A 17,407-nucleotide genomic window follows, 5' to 3' on the forward strand; every position below is an offset into this window, starting at 1 on the left:
GCTTGTGGCAGATTCATGCAAAGCCGGACATAACTACAGCTGATCGAATATATACCTAATTTATATAATAATAATGATAATCAACATGCGCCGCGAAAACATTGCAAGTGACTCGTGTGATGAAACGTATGTTAAATGGTAATTTGGGCGAGGATTGGGTTCCAACTAGTCGCTGAATTGAACATCCAGCCAATGTACAATAATAAGTGTTAGGCATTAACAGTTATTAAATCTATGTGATCTAGTCTAACTTGGATTGCTTTTCATCATGCTCCTGTTGCTGCAGTGCGCCATTGCTGCGCTTGGCTGGAGCAGCTTTGGGCCAATCGATGTTCGCCAGGCTGGCGTATTTGGCAAATATTTGCTTAAGGCGCACGTGCAGGACCTCTTCTTGACTGATTGTCGGCAAATTGTTGGCCGCATATGCCCAATTCTTGACCACCAAACTGGGCTTGCACGTAATTATATTGATTTCGGGCAAATAACGCTCCGGATAAATGGTGTCCGTGGGCTCCATTAGCATCTGGTTGAGCTGATGCGGTGTGCGGTGCACCACCAGCCGACCGCCGGCCTTCACCTGCTTGTAGATCTCGTTCATGTGATGATAATACTTTTGCGATAGCACGCAACGGCAATTGATATCGCTGATCTTCAAGATGCACAATTCGCGCAGTGCATGCTGCAAGCTCAAGCGGCACTCGGTTACTGTGTGGCAAGAAAATTTAGAATTAATTGAAGTCGACTGCTTTGTGCTTGTCATATTTAGCTGTTTACCGGTGGCATTAAGCTGCTTGGCTACATGCAGCCAGGCACTGCGCTTCTCCATGGTGCTGGACCTGCCATAGGTTTTTGGATGGCAGCGCAGCAGACGTGTCAGCTGATAGGCATCCATGTTGGGTAGCTTGCGAGGCTCGCCGGCCAAATGCTTGACCAGTTCGTTAACAGTCGGCTGTTTTTCCAGCGTAAGCTCCGAATCATCTGGCAGTGATTGTTCGTCCATTCTCTCCAGCTGCAACAGCTGTTGCTGTTCCTCCTGCTGCGGCTGCGGCTGCTGCTGCTGCTCTGATTGCTGTGGCCCTTTGTTAAAGAAAACCAAAACCTCTTGAACTTTGTTCTCGCTATTTAGGAGCCGCTTCGCCTCCTCTGTCTCCCAGGGCATTGGCGCATTGTTTGCCACCGCCTTGCCCTGTGAACTGTCGGCATTTGTTTGCATTAGCGCCTCGTACATGCTGCAGCGTTTCACCTCCTCCATGAACTTGTTGTGCACAATGTAGTAGTACGGCTCCAAGGGATGATAGCGCACATTCACAAGAAACTTAAGCTGCTCCAGTGCATGCCACCAGTTCTGCGGCCAGGGATTCTCAATGCCGCGCTCCAAGTCCTCCATATACGTCTTGAAGGCAAATTTAAACATGGACCAAACGTCTCGATGATTCACTGTCAAAGCGAAAGCAATGAAAATAAATTAATATTTAGCTCCAATCCTTGCCAGCTGCTATACCTACTGTGCGGAAAACGTTCACGCGCCACACGCCACACCTCCTGGCGCTCCTGGTCGGTATAATGGCGGGGCGGTCGCACTGAATGATTCGATTCTCCTGGTCGCGGTCGGCGCATGTCCCAGTACAGATGTTCGTACTTTTCAAAATGATTCATCAGCGCCGGCAGTTGATCCTTGTGCAGCATCCATTTGTATTTGCGCGCTATTTCGTCAAATTTGCTGAACAAACGATGCGACTTCTCCCACACCCTCATGCCGCCCTTGAAGGGACGCATCAGCTCCTCCATGGGCGCTATTGTCGGAAACTGGTTCATGTTATTCGCCAGAAACTGCCAAATGGCGCGACATAGTTGATCTGCCAAAGACAACGGGAACAATCTTAATTTTACCCATTGCAATCTGATATTTAGGCATGTGCGGGAGTGTATTCAAATTGTTGATTAATCGAAATTGATATTAATCGAATTCGGGGTCCAGCCTTCTCAAGAGAAACAGCTGTTGATGGAGATGCCTTCACACAGCTATGGGATACCCTCTGCTAGAACATTTTTACTGAGCATGCAGGACTAGAGATTATTGGAAGAAAAGCGAAAAATAACACTTGCCTGACATGTGAAACTTTTTGGCTATTTGCTGCCAGAGTGCCGTGCTTTTGCCTGCCAGCAGGTGATCCGTGCAGTGCAGCTGCGGTATGGCCATCACCTCACGTATAAATACCGCGGTGCGCGCCATATTCAGATTCGGGGAGAATGGCACCGCGGTGCCCTCCGCATGCAGCACGCGTCCAGTTTGCGGGCAATCGCGGAACTCGACTTTGATTTCGGGCACCTGCTTTGTTGGCGTCTTGTCATTGGTGATAATCACATTTGATGAACTGTTGAAAGTGATTTTGATGCTATTGGCGGGCTGGGTGGGGCTGCGTATATCATCCCAGCCGCTATTCAGCGCCGTCTGATGCTTTCTGACGAGCGTTGTTGGCGTCAGCGCTGGCAGCGGCATCGATGTGCCCCACGGCTTGGGCAGCATGTTCACCGATGGCAATGCCACCTTGTCGTTGCGCACGGTCAGCGGCACCAGCTTGGGCAATGGTGGCACCAGCGGTGGCAACGGTTTTGCATTTGACGCGGGCGTTGTTGTTAGCGTTGCCAGCATGCTGGGCACATTGCTCACCTTGGTGGTGAGTTCCGTCGGTGCTGCTGTTGCTGTTGCTAATGCTGGTGATGTGGGCTGTAGGGTGACACCTGCTGCGACAGGTGGTACGGCGCGTATGGTGGTGCCGCTAATGGTGTTCGTCGGGATGCTGCTGCTGCTGATACCCGGCGATATAATTGGCGTCAGCGGCAGGCGTATATTTGGACGCACCATTACCTGCAGGCCGCTACGCATTGGACTCGGCCGCACGCCGGGCACATTGGCCAGCTGCACCGTGGCCGGTATCGGCAATGGCAATGGCATCGACATCGGCATCGGCAGCGGCATTGGCAGCGGCATTGGCAACGGCAACGGCAACGGCTTCGGCTGCATCTGCGTCTGCGTCTGCGGCATTATGTTTACAAAGCTGCTGTTCGGCGCGTTGGCAGCTGGCGACGTCGTCGTAGCTGCTGCTGCTGGCATTGCGGGCTTGGACACCATGCTGATGGCTGCTGTGATGCGCGGAATGGCAAAGCCAGAGGTACTGGAGCTGCAGCTGCTGCCGCTGGTGCTGTTGCTGCTGGTGATGCTAGTCGTGATGCTGTTGCTGACGATGCTCGTCGTGATGTTGCTGCTGCTGCTAATGGGAATGGCCGTAATGGTGGAGGTTGCCCGCGTGGTCGCCGGATAGACAATGGCCAGTGGCAGCGGTGGCGCCGGCTGAGGCGTACTATACGCAGGCTTCGACGCCAATCTCTGCCAGTCGCGTTGCGTAGCACTGGGCTTAGCGCTCACTGGCCCGGCCGCCATTAACTTGGGCGGTGTTGCGCCAGTGGTAACAATTGGGGCGGCACGTTTTTGGGCACGTCGCATCGAGCGTGCGGCTAACAGCTTGTAGAGGCAACCAATGATGTTCTCGAAGAACCATTTGTCCTGCAGCTGATAGCCAACTTTACGCATCTCGTCCAACTCCAGGTAAAAGTTGCGCAACACCAGCCAGGTAACCTCGCAGCGTTGATGGCAGCAATTCACCTGCGCCGAGACGCGCAACCAGAGCTCATTATATCGCGCCGGCTTCAGTTCATTGTCGTGGTAATCATCCACCATCTGTCCAAGCTCGGGCATTGTTTTTAGCACATTTATCAGATTCATGACGCTGCGAAAATGCTCAATGGGATCAAACCAGGCGTCCTGCAAATACAACGACATCTTGCATACGGTGCCGGGTGTATTCTCTATGTGGGGCGACAGAAAGCTGAGCTGTTTCTTCAGCTGTGGACTGGCGCTACTGGCGTGCGTCACCTCCCACTCGTAGCGCGTCTTTAGCTGCAGCCAGATCTTCATTAGCTTCGTTGCCTTCTCGTGCAGCTCATTGGAGATGGCACCCCAAATGAGTCCGCGATGACGATAATTGTTATAGCCCACATGCTGAGTATCATACAGCTGTGGATAGGCGCGCACGGCATCAACGAGTCGTTCCTGATCGGGGCTAATCTTATACTGTTCACAATAATCCGCATCTAGATCTATAATATCAGCGGGTTGTGTTGGCACAATGGTCACATCATCGTCCACACTTGACTGCTCTGCATTAAACACTTCGCCGGGCTGCTGGCACTGCAGCGGTTGCCTTGCCACGTGCGTGTACAGGAACAGCATATCCTCCTCGTGCAGCATGGTGGGACGTGGACGCGTTAGAATGCGACACGCCTGCACTTGCCGGCGATAACGGCGCAGGCGGCGCACATGACGCTGATATTTATAGCGCAGCTCCGCCCAGGTACTCATGCATTTGGTTTGTTCCATGGACAATTGTCGCGCAATATTTTGCCACAGCTGCTCCTTGAAAGCGTCATTGTTGAAGCGACGATGGCGTCTATTGTACAGGGCAGGCTGTTTGCGCACCAGCCGTATGAGCCGGCGTTCCAAAAGATACGCTTCCAGATTATAGGCGGGCGTTCTGCTGGCGTAGGAGGCGACATCGGCGCTAACGTCGCGCGGCAAGTCCATTACCGGACTTATTGAAAAGTCCATGATCTCCTCCTCTAATTCAGCTGTTTGCGTCTCATCGGTTATATCTATAAATACAAGAATGCTCTCTATCTGTACGGCATGCACCATATCTAAAAAGCAGCTCACCCAAAATCTCCAGCGGATTTCTCTCGTCATCCGTTGTGCCTCTTCGCACCGGTATTGCGGGCTCCTCCATTCTTATATATACAACTTATATACTTTGCGTACACTTCTGCTAATCGCGTGGCTTGGCCAAATGCCGTGTGTGGCCAGCAGCAAAAATGAAACCAAAAAAAAAAAAAAAAAAAAAAAAACAAAAAAAAAACCAACAACCAAACAACATCAAACACCAGACGCAGGCCCAAATTTAATGCATCCCAGTGGTCAATTCAAGGACGCCGCACACTGCACATCACTGGCGCACAGATTGCAGGCAATTCGCACCATAATTCGAGGGCAACGCATAATAATTTAATTCAAATAAAATAACGCTGACAGCCAGCATGTGTGTGAATTTTCGTTCTGACGCTTTGCGTGTGCGACTTTTGCGCGCAGGGTAAGTACAATTCGGCGATAACACAGCACTCCGATCTATCGCATGCCCAAATATATATATATCGATAACAATTGCCTGTGTTGGACAACTATCGGCGGTGCGTGTGCTAGTGCGCACTGCTTAACATAATTTGAATTCAATTATTACACTTTTTATGAAATTACTATTCAGGCCTTCAAGCAGCCCGATTTTGCATATGCGTCTTGACATAAACCGCAATTATATGCACATTATTATCGTAAATATATGATGTGGCGACCGTGAACAGCCGCTGGCCGAGACTACAGCTCGTAATTGCTTCTCCATTAGAATTCGTAAATTCTTTTTGATTACATGCGTTGTTGTTGTTGTTTTTAATTTGCGAATGTGATGATCACAGATCACTTGAAAACAAGTCCAAAAATATAAATATGCATTAATCCAAACGATCGATTCAAATTATGCGCGAAAATCTAGCACGATGCTAACAATTCGCAGCTGTTAAATTCAAAATGTCGAAAGTGTTCTTACTTAAGTTGAGATTGAAGAATTCAATCAAATACAGGATCGAACACAAAACTTACTGTTTAATTACATTATTAATAACAATTGTTAAAAATTAACTTTGTTCTTATACGGCTCTTTCACTTATAATTAATATATATATACTTAAAATGAATCGAAATATACATGTATTTAATTTAAACGAATTTGGGGTATACCTTTCAGGCAAGGCTAGGACAACAAGGATGCGTGCTCGAATCACAGTCTAGTATAAGTAATTAGTATTCTCTTATATTTATAAACAGCCTTGACATTGGCTACTCGTTCTATTAGTCTAAAGTTTTGAGACTTTTGGAATGACCGCACGATGAGCACAGAAGTCATTCGAGCTGGTTTGGGCACACATATCTCACTCACAGAACTAATGGATCTTGTTTTCAAGCACGAGATGAGCCAATTTTCAGAAATTAATCATTGGGTTGGCTTTGCCGTCAGATATTATGTATTTATTAACCGGCTATCCTTGGCACTGACTGCGATCGTTGACAGTAAGGCCCAGCCAGGCCATGTGCCAGGTCTCTGTATGCCACAGCCAAAATCATATCAATTATTTAATATGAAAAGAAAGGTACAATTTGAAAATTGAAATACCAATCAAGTATGCCGGGCGGCGGCAAGAAACGTGTTTCCATGGAAAGCAACCAAGGCATAACAATAATCACATATATTCAGGGTCAAATTACATATACAAATTACGTATACGTAACCGAAACGCATCCAGGTAACATAAAGAACAGAGACAAAAGTCAACATAGTTATAATAAAATTGTGTACTCATCAAATCGGTTAATTATAGTAAATCTTAGTTTTAAACAAATGTACCAGCATTTGGTTTTCGAGCCGCTTTTATTTTTGGCCAGACTAAATATTCAACAATCAACACTTTTAGGGCTTCCCCATTCATACAGGTTATTCAAATGTATTTTGATTTTTTTTTTTTACTCTTTCTGTTTTAGTTTGTTTTGAAACTGGATTCTTTGTAACTGTGCAGTTAGCACATAGTTAGCTGAAACAAAATACCCGGCGAGCAGCTTGGCTCTGTAGGGTATAAAAGAATTTAAGATTGCGAGCACAAAACGAAAGTCAATAACTATAAATAGAGCACAGAAGGGTTAGACAATGTGTGTTAGGCGAAAAGCCTATTAGCTGTCTAATCGACTTAGAAACAGCTAAGAAATAAAAATAATAATGCAAACGCTGCAGAATATAACCAGGGCTGCGGCGCTCTTCAATGAACCAAACAACAATGAACACTTATAAATATTAATTTGAAAGTAAAAAAAATAATATACCTCAAATTAAATTACATAATGAACCGATTCACTCAATTCTAACGGCAAAACAGGGCTATTGTTTGTCTAGACTCGATTCGGTTAGAACTTATATAATTAAGTAACATATGCATATTCATTTATGTGCTGTAAATTGGTTAATATCAAAATATGATTATCATATATTCAATAAATTAGATCGTGTGATTCGCCAATGTGAAACGAACCGCAACTGATATTGAACATTAAATTTGAATTCGAATTCAAATTCGTATTCGATTGCTTTCCAACTCTGGATGAACGTCACAGTCGCAGTCGCAGTCGCAGTCGCAGTCGCCGTCGCCGTCGCCATCGCTGCTGGCGTCGCAGCGTTGTTGTTGCTGTGCTTCTATATGCGTTGCCTGCTCCGTTATCGCAGCGACGTCGGCGTCGTCGTCGTCATCAGCTGTCTTCGTGTGTTGCCTGCACTGAGAGGCCGTTGCCGTTGCCGTTGCCGTTGCTGCTGTTGTTGTTGTTGTTGTTCTTGTTGTTGTTCTTGTTGTTGTTGTTGTGCTTTTTGCTGAGTGTTGTTTGTTCGGCACCTCGAATTGCTGCCGCCAAAACATGTCGAATTCAGTTTGAATTCTGCCTTCAAGCGCTTTAGAACAATCATATAAAAACTTGGCTTGAATTATCTATATACAATTTGTTTACGCTGAAATTCTCTCTCTCTCTCTCTCTCTCTCTCAACATTTCTCTCTATCTGTGTGTGTTTGAGTGTTGGTAAAGTTTGTTTAATGAAATTATTAACTCAGTTGTTTTTGTTTTTGTTTTTTTTTTTATTATTTCATCTTGTGAATTTTGTTTTGTTCTTAGCTATTATTCCCACTGAATTATTATATATTTTTATTGTGTTTTTGTCTTTCTATTTACATTACTGTGATCGTGGATTAGACGAAGCCAAGCAAAAATATAGAAAGATAAGATAGCATAAGCATATTATTACTGCTCATCCTGCTCGAATTTCAGAGCCAAATAGCGCGAAGAGCGATAAACGGTCCATAGCACATAGACCAAAACGAAAGCCCAGGAAGCCATGTGCACCTCCCCGGTGGCCCACCAAATGTCGTCCAGCATGTCCTCCGGCAAGATATTGCCCCGTCGCCAGGCGATACCCGTTCTCTATACACGTGGCACTCACTATGAGGTCGGCTTCGATATGGTAAGCAACAGCTCCTTTATCCTTTCACCTTTCAGCCGAACCCCCAACAACAACAACAATAACAACAACAACAACAACAATAACAGACCGTTGCCAAATGTCACGCTAGCTTCATTAAATTTACCCAACGCACTTGAGAAAGTTAACTGAATTTATAAGTTTAGCTTTTCTTTTGATCTAAACTGAAAATTTAACTATTTTGTGTTCGTGTTGTTTTTTTATTCGTTTTTTTTTTTTTTATTTTTTTTTTTTTTGAATGCTTTTACCTGGCTATGACGACAAGTTTAGCAGCCAAATTGATGGCTAGCGCTTGGCTATAGCGATAATGGGCTGAATTATTGATGTACCCAATTAAATATTAACTAATTATGCCGTTTGTCCAGCTTTACAGTCCGTTACAAGCAAAACAGTCGGCAGCTGCCGACTAGGGAATACCCTCAACCCACTTCTGCCAACACCTAATAGTATAGTATGCTAGAAGCTATATGTCTGATTTGGTGACTCTAGCTCTTATTATTTACCAAAATTGCTCAAAAAAAGCATTTCCGATATCGATTGTTATCGATAAGTTGCAAACGGAGCAAGTTATCGATTAACGGAAACAAACTCGATCTGCGCGGGCACTAGAAGGGCAGACGGACGGACGAACATGGCGAGATCGACTCGGCTATTGATGCTGTTCAAGAATATATATACTTTATGGGTTCGGAGTTGCTTCGTTCTACATTTTGCACAAATACATTCTAACTTGTTTTACCCATTTTGAATGGGTTTGGGGCATAAAAAGAAAAGCAAACAACGAACGCAATTGTCATTCAAGCGGAAAATCGTAATCAACTGTGAAATTTCCAATAAATATTAAGCACATACATATACTTAAAAATTGCGCAGGCAAAATTATTCATTTGAAGCTATTCTAAAATTAAGCTAAATATATGCGAGAAAGTGAACATATCTACGGCACGTCGCAGTTAAAATACCCTTCCTTTGCAGATATGTGCGGAGAACTCATTTCTCGACCGATTCTTTCTATAGAAAGATTCGTCCTATAGCTAAACAGCTTAGCTGAAGCGATCGTGCCTATGCCAGCTATATGTTATAGAAAAAACCAGCAGATCCTACCTATGCCGCATTGCAAGAGCTTGGCTTTAATGCTGAGCGACTAGTTCTCAGAGAAACAAACTGATGTATCAGGAATATAGACTCTCGGATGTTGCCTTCTATGCGTTTCACATGCCATGACAATATTATCATAGCCCAAGCACAAGCTTATAGCCCTATATATATATATATACATATAACCCGTTAGTATCCAATTATATATATATATATATATATGTGGCTTCTACGAGAGTTTCTAGGTCTATAGAATAATCTTGCCAGTTTTGCATCTTGCTGTGAGTGAACTTTGTTCGATTCTCTCTCTCTCACTCTCTCGGTCTCTCTCTCTCTCTCTTTCTTATCAGTAGGTGCAATTACAGCTACATATAGCAGACACATAAAGATAAAATGATCCTGATAAGCGTCTATACGATTTTACTGCTATATTTACTTGTTATTTGTTTTATTCTTTTTCTTCTTTGCCATTTCGTGACCCAGTTCCTGCTTAACCTTCACTCAAAACTAACACTCACGCTCACACTCACACTCACACACTCAAATATAACAATCACTCGCTTTGAGCCGGAAAAACAAAAAGATACATGAAAAAAAGTGGCCAATATCAAGGGCAACAATTGGCATACAGGCCCGACTTCGTCTGGGCCAGCTGATGGATTGTGGCTGGCAGGTGAGCGGCTGCTGGGCCGGGTTGGCCAGGTTGTCCGTGTCGGTTCGGACAGTCGTCCGGGGTCTGGAGCCGCTCCTGATCGATGCAGTCGCGCACATAATTAACAAGCTGGCAACAATATCTATGTCTAACAATGAACCATTATTCAAAATGTTGTTTATAGCGTTTCGTTTTGTTTGTTTGCCCTGTCGATCAGTCGTGATCGATTATGGTTTTTTGTTGTTGTTGTTGTTGTTGTTGTTGTTGTATATATATTTTTTTTTTAAATATATTTTTTGTTCAGCAGCGGCATATTAGCATACAATACGTTTAAAGAGGGCAATTTGCAAACGGAGCTCGAATCAAATATTTAGAAAGCCGCTTGCAATTCAATTCAATATTTCTAATTAATCATAATAATATACATTATAAATATATATAAAAATATATGTGTGTGTGTGTGTGTGTGTGTGCTTTGCAGGGTCGCACTTTTGGCTCGATGATCAAGAACTTTCTGATCTTATCGCAGCCACTGAACGAGACCTACTTGCCGCTCTATGGCACCGCAAAAGGCAGTAAGTATATGTTACTCATAATTGTCAATCATTCGAGTTTCTTATTCTTCTTCTTCTTTTTTCGAACACATTTTGTTGCAGGGCAAATCTATAACGAGACCCTGGAATCGGTCAAAGGCAGCTTTCCGCAGTATATACGGGAACTGGAGGGCGTGGCCGATGGAGCCGAGGTGGAGTTCCATAAGGTGAGCTGTCTCTAGAAGCAAGTTGTCATTTCAAAGACAATGCCAAAACACAATTTACTCAAATATTCACACATAATAGGTATATAGATATATATATATATATATTCTTCTTTTTATATATATATGATTATTTATATTTCATTTTTTTAATTAAGTTTAAATTTTTGAGCTTCTTTTGTATATTTTTCACACCTTTCAAAAGATTGTTTAACAAAAAAAAAAAAACAAAAACTGAAAGCTAAGCGCGAAAGTGAAAATATCTTTGGCACGCCGAAGATTGTATACCCTTCCAAACAGATATGCCCAGTTTCATGTAAATATCTCGGAAACTGAAAAAAATTTAACCATAAATTAACTCATTTTTTCTCTCTCTATCTCTCTCTTGAGATAGCGCTCTATAATATAGTATTGCAATCTTGATAATTTTGTTGAGCAGATTTTTTCATAGAGGAATCTGCATTTGGACAGATCGCTATAGAGATCCGATTTCATGACAAAAGCTTTATACCCACTTCTAGGGTATAAAAGTATATTCGAAATTGTTTCTAAATGCTTGAGTTACGATTACTTCCTTTCCAATTAACATTATTTATTAGCTTTAATCCAATGACATAAGCAATCGTTAAATGATTTCGGCAATTTATTACTGTAACAAGAAGAAGACAATACAAGCATAGAACTAGAAACTGTAATATAAACAATACGCATTAGTCATTGAACTAGTTCCCCATTTAGTTTTCATCGATCGCTCGAATATGCTTGCATTGACCATTTGGTAAGCCAATTTGTCCAAATAGGCGAAAATAAATGAGATTAGCTAGTCTTGGCCATGCCCAGAACTAGTTCAGGTGCAAGGGTTTGCTTTGGCTTCGGCGCTGTTTCATTGGCCGCCAGCCTTAAGCCATCAATTTATGCGCTCATTAGCAAGGCAAATATTGTTGCTTGACGTTGACAACAACGTCAATGTCTATGTTGCTATGGCCTAAGGAATGCGCTGTTGCACATAATGTGCTATAGCTTTATTGTTATTAAGCAGTTGGCCAATTAAATGCACGCAAATCCGTAATAACCTTGGCCGCCTGCCGCCTGCCGCCTGCCGTTGCTGGTGGCTCTGTCTATGTCAGCTTATCAGCTTATGATGCCGTTTAGAATTGCTCGAATTGCATAATTAATTACATATCGAATTAGCAATAATTAACGATCGTTTAGCATTTTTTCAATTACACTGCCAATAGAATAATTTTGCATATTCATAATTATAAAATCAAGTTTCAAGTGCGCTAACTTTTTGCTTTCCCATAAAACATCATCCCGAAATGACTTTCCCATTGCAAACATGGGAATACTGTGAAATGTCTTATGGCAATTAAATTTGAAATTCTGGTCAGCGAATGCCCTGTTACGTGCATTTCATAATAATTGATCAAATCGTTTTTTATTTGCCATATTTTGAGCACCATTAAATGGTCTTTAAACCTCAGCTTACCAAAAACAGCACAAAGCCAAATGCAATTAATCATTGAGCGAGCTGATGAATCACCCTGTCAACGGTTAACGATTTTCAAATGTCGATTATTATAATAGCCTATCGCATCCTGTCGATTAATTGTCAAAAGGCGATAACAATCCTTGCCCAACACCGGCCAACCTATCGAACATAATGCGATAACAATCACATTAACGGTTATGGGCAACGCTAAACGTTTCTCTTTAACAGTTGTTCTTGCTGCATCTGGACGAAATCTTGCCGCAGGCTCTAAAACATCAGCCACGCAACAAAAACCAACCCACCGGCTGCTCCTCGATTATTGTTAACCAAAAGCATTGCGTAAGTACCTAGAAATATGTTAATGGATATGTTAACGTAATCGGAATATTGTCCATTGGCGCCAGCGTCTGCTGGGCCACACGGAGGACGCACTGACGGAGACGCTTAATCATTACTACTTTGTGGTTGCGCACATCATCAGCGACAAGCCGCAGGGCAAATACAATGTCAAGGAGGAGCATTTCATGTCGCTCTGCTATGCCGGACACCTGCCGGGCTACACCATGAGCCATAATCATCACGGGCTAGTGTTTAGCATCAACACAATCAGCGCCGAGCTGTTGCGCAGCGGCAAGACACGTTAGTGGATCGGTGTCTGGTTAACTTTATGGCGTTTTTATTTCATCGTCAATTGCTTGCAGCTCGTCATTTTCTGACACGGGCCTTACTCGCCACAAGCAACGTGGACGATGCCTTCAGGGTGCTTACGGATGCCGGCGTGGGCGCTGCCGATGCCTGTTCCATTAACTTTTCATTTTTGGCGTAAGTATGCGGCTTTTTTTCGAAGTCTGTCAGTTCATTTTATATCATGCCTGCCTGCCTGCCTGTTGCAGTGATCCGCGTCAAATGTTTTACAACGTGGAAATGGCACCAAATCCGGACCGGAAGAACGAGTCACACTTGAGCATCAAGGAGGTACCGCTGGGCGCGCATAACTACCATGCCAATCAGTACGTAGCTCGCCGTTTGGCACTCGATACATGCCGTAACTTTGGTATTTCATTTGCACAGATTCGAGCGCATACACTTGGACCAGGCCAACGAGCTGATGCTGAAGTCCAGCGTGTCGCGAATGCATGCCTTTGGCAAATACAAGCCGCCGGCCAGCGAGCATGATGTCCGCAATATGCTGGGTGATGTCACTGGCGGCTGCTTTAGCGTGTGGCGCGACAATGGCCGATGCGATGAAGTGGTCAAAACAATTGCTGTTGGCCTGTTCGATTTGAATGCGAAAACCTTTTCACTCTACTCCGATAATCCGAGTCTCACCGAGCCGCACTGCACGTTGCCCCTGCTTTACAAATAGTTGTACAATTAACATCGCTTGTACTTATTTGTTGTGAAAAAAAAGGCAGAACTAAAACTTAAACCATTGGGGATCAGTTATTATTAAACAATTACAAAATCTATGTATATCTATATATGTATTTTTTTTTTTTTTGTCTAAGCAGAAGTTCATATATGCTTAATTAAAGAAGTTGTAACTTAAAATGTGTTTCAAATGAGCGGTCTTATGTGTCCTTACAACACTGGACAACGCTGCCAGACAGTCGGGCACAGTGTTGGAGGCGAAAATATCGATAAGCATTTTACCGTTATTTTACTGTTATAACAAAATATAACCTATAAACAAAAGTACAGCCACGAAAGTATACAAGCACGCGAATTGAGCAAAAGTTGATAAGTTATTAAAGGAATCCTTTCGTTTTATATTCATAACAAGACTGGATAAACAAAGATATTTTTTAGCTGGCAAATTGAAGAATTTATGGATTCTCTTGTGTTACAGATATGTTCAATTTGATTTTTTTCGGCTTTAACATGGCAAGTCGCCAGTTTTTGGTTTATAGTCAGCTACAAAGTTCAGAGTAGCTGTGTAATTATTGACCCCAACAATCGCTAGACTCGTTCACTTACCTCTATTCTCAATAGCATTCTGAACACATATCCAGCTCTGAACGGGGTCTTCCCGATGCTATTCTATGATGAGACACTGGAGTCGTTCAAATGCAGCTAATTTAAGGGCGTGGCCGGCCGCTGGCGCCGAGGCGGATTTCAATCAGGTGAGCAATCTGTGCTGTGATTAGTAAACAGCCGTTAGGCCGTTAGTCATTGGCCAATTAGTAGGCCACATCGTTCAACGGGCCACGAATTGACAGCTGTTAACAATTAAGTGGCCATTTAAACAAATATAAATGCATAATTGTTTTCATTAGCTAAAAATAAATAAAAATTTAATAATTATAAAAATTGTAAGAATATAAGTTAATTGATCTGCGGGGGTGTTGCCAGCAAACTTCAACTTGAACATTCTAACGGTGAAGCTAATGCCAAAGCCGTTGCACGCCGTTGCGTTGCGTGTCGAATTTGTTGGATTCGTGTTGTTGTTTTTTTTTTTTTTTTCTTTTTTGCCGCGTTGCAAGTTGTCAATTCAATGACAACACCAAATACAATTTACTCAAATATTCACACATAATTGTATATGTAACAATACTTACAGCCTGCACTCGCTAATGACGAACAATTAAAGCTTAATTATCATTGTAATGCAATAGACAATATCAATTGTCTATATTTAATTTGAATTCAAAGTCAATAAATGTGCAGCATGTGGTACGTTAATTAACAGCTTTAGGCAATTGCAACTGTAATACAACAATAATAATAATAAAAAAAAAAAAAAATGCATTGGCCGTGCAGCAGACAGTCATTGAACTAGTTCCGTTTTGTTGGCATTGTTGTTCTTGTTTTTGTTGTTGTTGTTGTTGTGTTGACGGTTTTGTAAGCCGATTTGTATTTGGCCAATCTGCCCATATATGCATGTATATACAATTCAAGTCCGCGAAAATAAGGTTGCCCGTCTTGCACAGGCCCAGAACTAGTTCAGGTGCAAGGGATTACTTTGGCTTCGGTTTTTTTTTTTGCGTTTGTCAACACTCGAATCGATCGTAACATTTGTGTATGCCGCCCGTAAGTAAGTGCCCCTGAAAAGAATCTCTGTAGCGTTTGTCTAAGAAATGCGCAGCTGTCAATAATGTGTTATGATTTTTTTTTTTTGCGTCTTATTAGTTGGCCAATTAAATGCACGCAAAACCATACTAACCTTGGCCACCTGCCGCGTGCCGCGTGCCGCTGCTGGCGGCCCTGTCGGTGTCAGCTTATCAGCTTATGATGCCCGTTAGAACGATGCCAATGGAAATGCGTTTCTCGAATTTTCTTAAATATAAGCATTTTGAATAACCAACGACTGGCTAAAAAAAAACCGTTAAGAATTTTTTGCAGTCTGCACAAGAATCCTGTATTATCGCATGCTATCGATAGAAAAACTATCGAGCTTATCGATGACAACACTCAACGCTCCCACAGTTACTTTTTATGCAGTTGGACGAGATCTTGCCATAGGGCCCGACCGTTTCTCGATTATGTTTATGTTCAATATTTAAATACCTTTTCAAATTTTTCAACATAAAAATTGGCAACAAAATAAATAGTTATTGACTTATAGGGCATATTTAATTTCTATAAAGATCTAAAGCGTTAGATACTTTGGGATATGAGAGCATACATACATGCCATTACTATGCACATAATTAATAGAATATAATAGAAAACGTCACAAAAGTGATAATGATGTAAAATAAAAATAATTCTACTCAGTAAAAACAAATTGCTCTGTTTTAAAATACTAAATAATTGAAATAGTGCTACCAGAACAGGACAGCGTTGCCAGACTGTCCAGTACAAATGTAAACAAAGCAATAGAGTTGCCAACATCAGTTGTGTGCCGGCCACAATACTAAACTCACAAGGTTGCACTTTGCACAACTATCGATAAGGTTGTCAATGTTGGCAAGCAATGCTTAATGAAAGCAATATAAAGAAGTTACTTTACAAAAATAATGACTGACCATAGTATTAAAGCAAAACTATAAACACAAACAAGCAATCATTTATGGAGCAGACCAAATAGAATTTTTCGTGTACGTCATATTGTGACGTAGATGCATGTAGCAAAACCTGGATCGCAATCTCGTACATATGTTGGCCCATTTTTGGCGAGAACAACCCTAGATTGTGTTTTTATTTGATTCACCAATTGTTGCTTGTTTCCTTTAGCAATGCAACATTAATATTCCTCAAATAGCTAAACTAACTGCAATATGTACACATTGCTGCACGGCTTTTACAAATATCTCACACAGAAAGATGAGTACTGCGTCGTCATTCTGGGCCTGGACAATGCGGGCAAAACGGTAAGCGGCTCCGGCATAATGATACACGTCTGCAAATGAGCATTTTGTTGAAACACGCAGACCTATTTGGAGGCGGCCAAAACAAAATTCACCAAAAACTACAAGGGCCTAAATCCAGCTAAAATCACAACAACAGTGGGTCTCAACATTGGCACCATCGATGTGCAGGGCGTGCGTCTGAATTTCTGGGACCTGGGTGGCCAACAGGAATTGCAGTCGCTGTGGGACAAATACTATCAGGAATCGCATGGCGTTATTTATGTGATAGACTCCAATGATCGCGAACGCATGGACGAGTCCAAAATCATTTTCGGTAAATGCCCATCTTTTCCATCTAGTAGCTGGTCGCTTCCGAAGTTTTCCACAGGATTAAGCAGTTGCATTACATATTACGTTTGCTTTTCCAGATAAAATGATCAAAAATGAGCTGCTGTCGGGCGTGCCGCTACTGATACTGGCCAACAAGCAGGATCTGCCCGATGTGATGGGCGTACGCGAAATCAAGCCCGTATTCCAACAGGCTGGTGCGCTAATTGGACGCCGTGATTGCCTTACGATACCGGTCTCAGCGCTGACAGGCGAAGGCGTCGATGAGGGCATCAAATGGCTGGTGGAGGCCATTAAACGGCATTCATTAGTGCGTCCGCCGCGTGAAAACGATTGAGCTGCACAAAACGATAATCAAATGCAACGAATTAATTCCAGAACAGAACAGAGAACAGTGACAAACGTTGTACAATAGCTTCTTGGCTTTAGGTAGACAGACAATAGCATTAAGCATGTATTAAATACATAACACACATTTTTATCAAAGGATAATCAAAGTGCACACACAACTTTGTATATAATTGTGTATCGCGA

General features: G+C 42.7%; 3 protein-coding genes and 1 long non-coding RNA gene across 6 annotated transcripts; 2 read left to right on the top strand and 2 right to left on the bottom strand.

Annotated features, from left to right (window-relative positions):
- Positions 1-18: 18 nt before the first annotated feature.
- Hmr (Hybrid male rescue) lies at positions 19-5,205 on the bottom strand. The gene is made up of 5 exons (XM_002059597.4): positions 4,772-5,205; positions 2,107-4,710; positions 1,506-1,856; positions 775-1,437; positions 19-705 (listed from the first exon to the last, which is right to left on the bottom strand). Exons 1-5 carry the CDS (start codon positions 4,839-4,841, stop codon positions 242-244), a joined length of 4,152 nt encoding a protein of 1,383 aa, XP_002059633.2. The 5' UTR covers positions 4,842-5,205; the 3' UTR covers positions 19-241.
- Positions 5,206-7,623: 2,418 nt separating this feature from the next.
- On the top strand, positions 7,624-13,662 carry t (C45 family peptidase tan). 2 transcript variants are annotated; one of them, XM_002059598.4, is made up of 9 exons: positions 7,624-7,777; positions 7,949-8,216; positions 10,466-10,559; positions 10,641-10,744; positions 12,462-12,572; positions 12,638-12,872; positions 12,935-13,055; positions 13,127-13,243; positions 13,305-13,662. In XM_002059598.4, exons 2-9 carry the CDS (start codon positions 8,091-8,093, stop codon positions 13,597-13,599), a joined length of 1,203 nt encoding a protein of 400 aa, XP_002059634.1. In that variant the 5' UTR covers positions 7,624-7,777; positions 7,949-8,090; the 3' UTR covers positions 13,600-13,662. The 2 variants fall into 2 exon arrangements, with proteins under 2 accessions (XP_002059634.1, XP_070064422.1); XM_070208321.1 differs by having other exon boundaries at positions 7,630-7,777; positions 8,024-8,216.
- A 77-nt stretch (positions 13,663-13,739) lies between these two features.
- On the bottom strand, positions 13,740-15,781 carry LOC116652081 (uncharacterized). Of its 2 annotated transcripts, none has more exons than XR_011416420.1 (4): positions 15,397-15,781; positions 14,792-15,277; positions 14,211-14,509; positions 13,740-14,147 (listed from the first exon to the last, which is right to left on the bottom strand). It is a non-coding gene; the product is annotated as an uncharacterized lncRNA (long non-coding RNA). The 2 variants fall into 2 exon arrangements; XR_004305079.2 differs by having other exon boundaries at positions 14,792-15,318.
- A 343-nt stretch (positions 15,782-16,124) lies between these two features.
- Positions 16,125-17,375, top strand: Arfrp1 (ADP-ribosylation factor related protein 1). Its single transcript, XM_002059599.4, has 3 exons — positions 16,125-16,546; positions 16,607-16,859; positions 16,954-17,375. Exons 1-3 carry the CDS (start codon positions 16,454-16,456, stop codon positions 17,208-17,210), a joined length of 603 nt encoding a protein of 200 aa, XP_002059635.1. The 5' UTR covers positions 16,125-16,453; the 3' UTR covers positions 17,211-17,375.
- The last annotated feature ends 32 nt before the right edge of the window (positions 17,376-17,407 follow it).

This window comes from Drosophila virilis, chromosome X (assembly GCF_030788295.1).
Source record: "Drosophila virilis strain 15010-1051.87 chromosome X, Dvir_AGI_RSII-ME, whole genome shotgun sequence".
Classification (NCBI taxonomy): Eukaryota; Metazoa; Arthropoda; class Insecta; order Diptera; family Drosophilidae; genus Drosophila; species Drosophila virilis.

What these genes read in the sequence shown, in the direction of transcription:
- Hmr (XM_002059597.4), bottom strand. Translation starts at nt 4,841, where the DNA reads ATGGAGGAGCCCGCAATACCGGTGCGAAGAGGCACAACGGATGACGAG. An exon ending in CAAAAAGTTTCACATGTCAG is followed by an intron (nt 1,857 to 2,106) that starts GCAAGTGTTATT and finishes TGTCTTTGGCAG; the next exon opens with ATCAACTATGTCGCGCCATT. An exon ending in GCGTGAACGTTTTCCGCACA is followed by an intron (nt 1,438 to 1,505) that starts GTAGGTATAGCA and finishes TCGCTTTGACAG; the next exon opens with TGAATCATCGAGACGTTTGG.
- t (XM_002059598.4), top strand. Translation starts at nt 8,091, where the DNA reads ATGTGCACCTCCCCGGTGGCCCACCAAATGTCGTCCAGCATGTCCTCC. An exon ending in CCGAGGTGGAGTTCCATAAG is followed by an intron (nt 10,745 to 12,461) that starts GTGAGCTGTCTC and finishes TCTCTTTAACAG; the next exon opens with TTGTTCTTGCTGCATCTGGA. An exon ending in CATAACTACCATGCCAATCA is followed by an intron (nt 13,244 to 13,304) that starts GTACGTAGCTCG and finishes TCATTTGCACAG; the next exon opens with ATTCGAGCGCATACACTTGG.
- Arfrp1 (XM_002059599.4), top strand. Translation starts at nt 16,454, where the DNA reads ATGTACACATTGCTGCACGGCTTTTACAAATATCTCACACAGAAAGAT. An exon ending in TGGACAATGCGGGCAAAACG is followed by an intron (nt 16,547 to 16,606) that starts GTAAGCGGCTCC and finishes TGAAACACGCAG; the next exon opens with ACCTATTTGGAGGCGGCCAA. An exon ending in CGAGTCCAAAATCATTTTCG is followed by an intron (nt 16,860 to 16,953) that starts GTAAATGCCCAT and finishes TTGCTTTTCCAG; the next exon opens with ATAAAATGATCAAAAATGAG.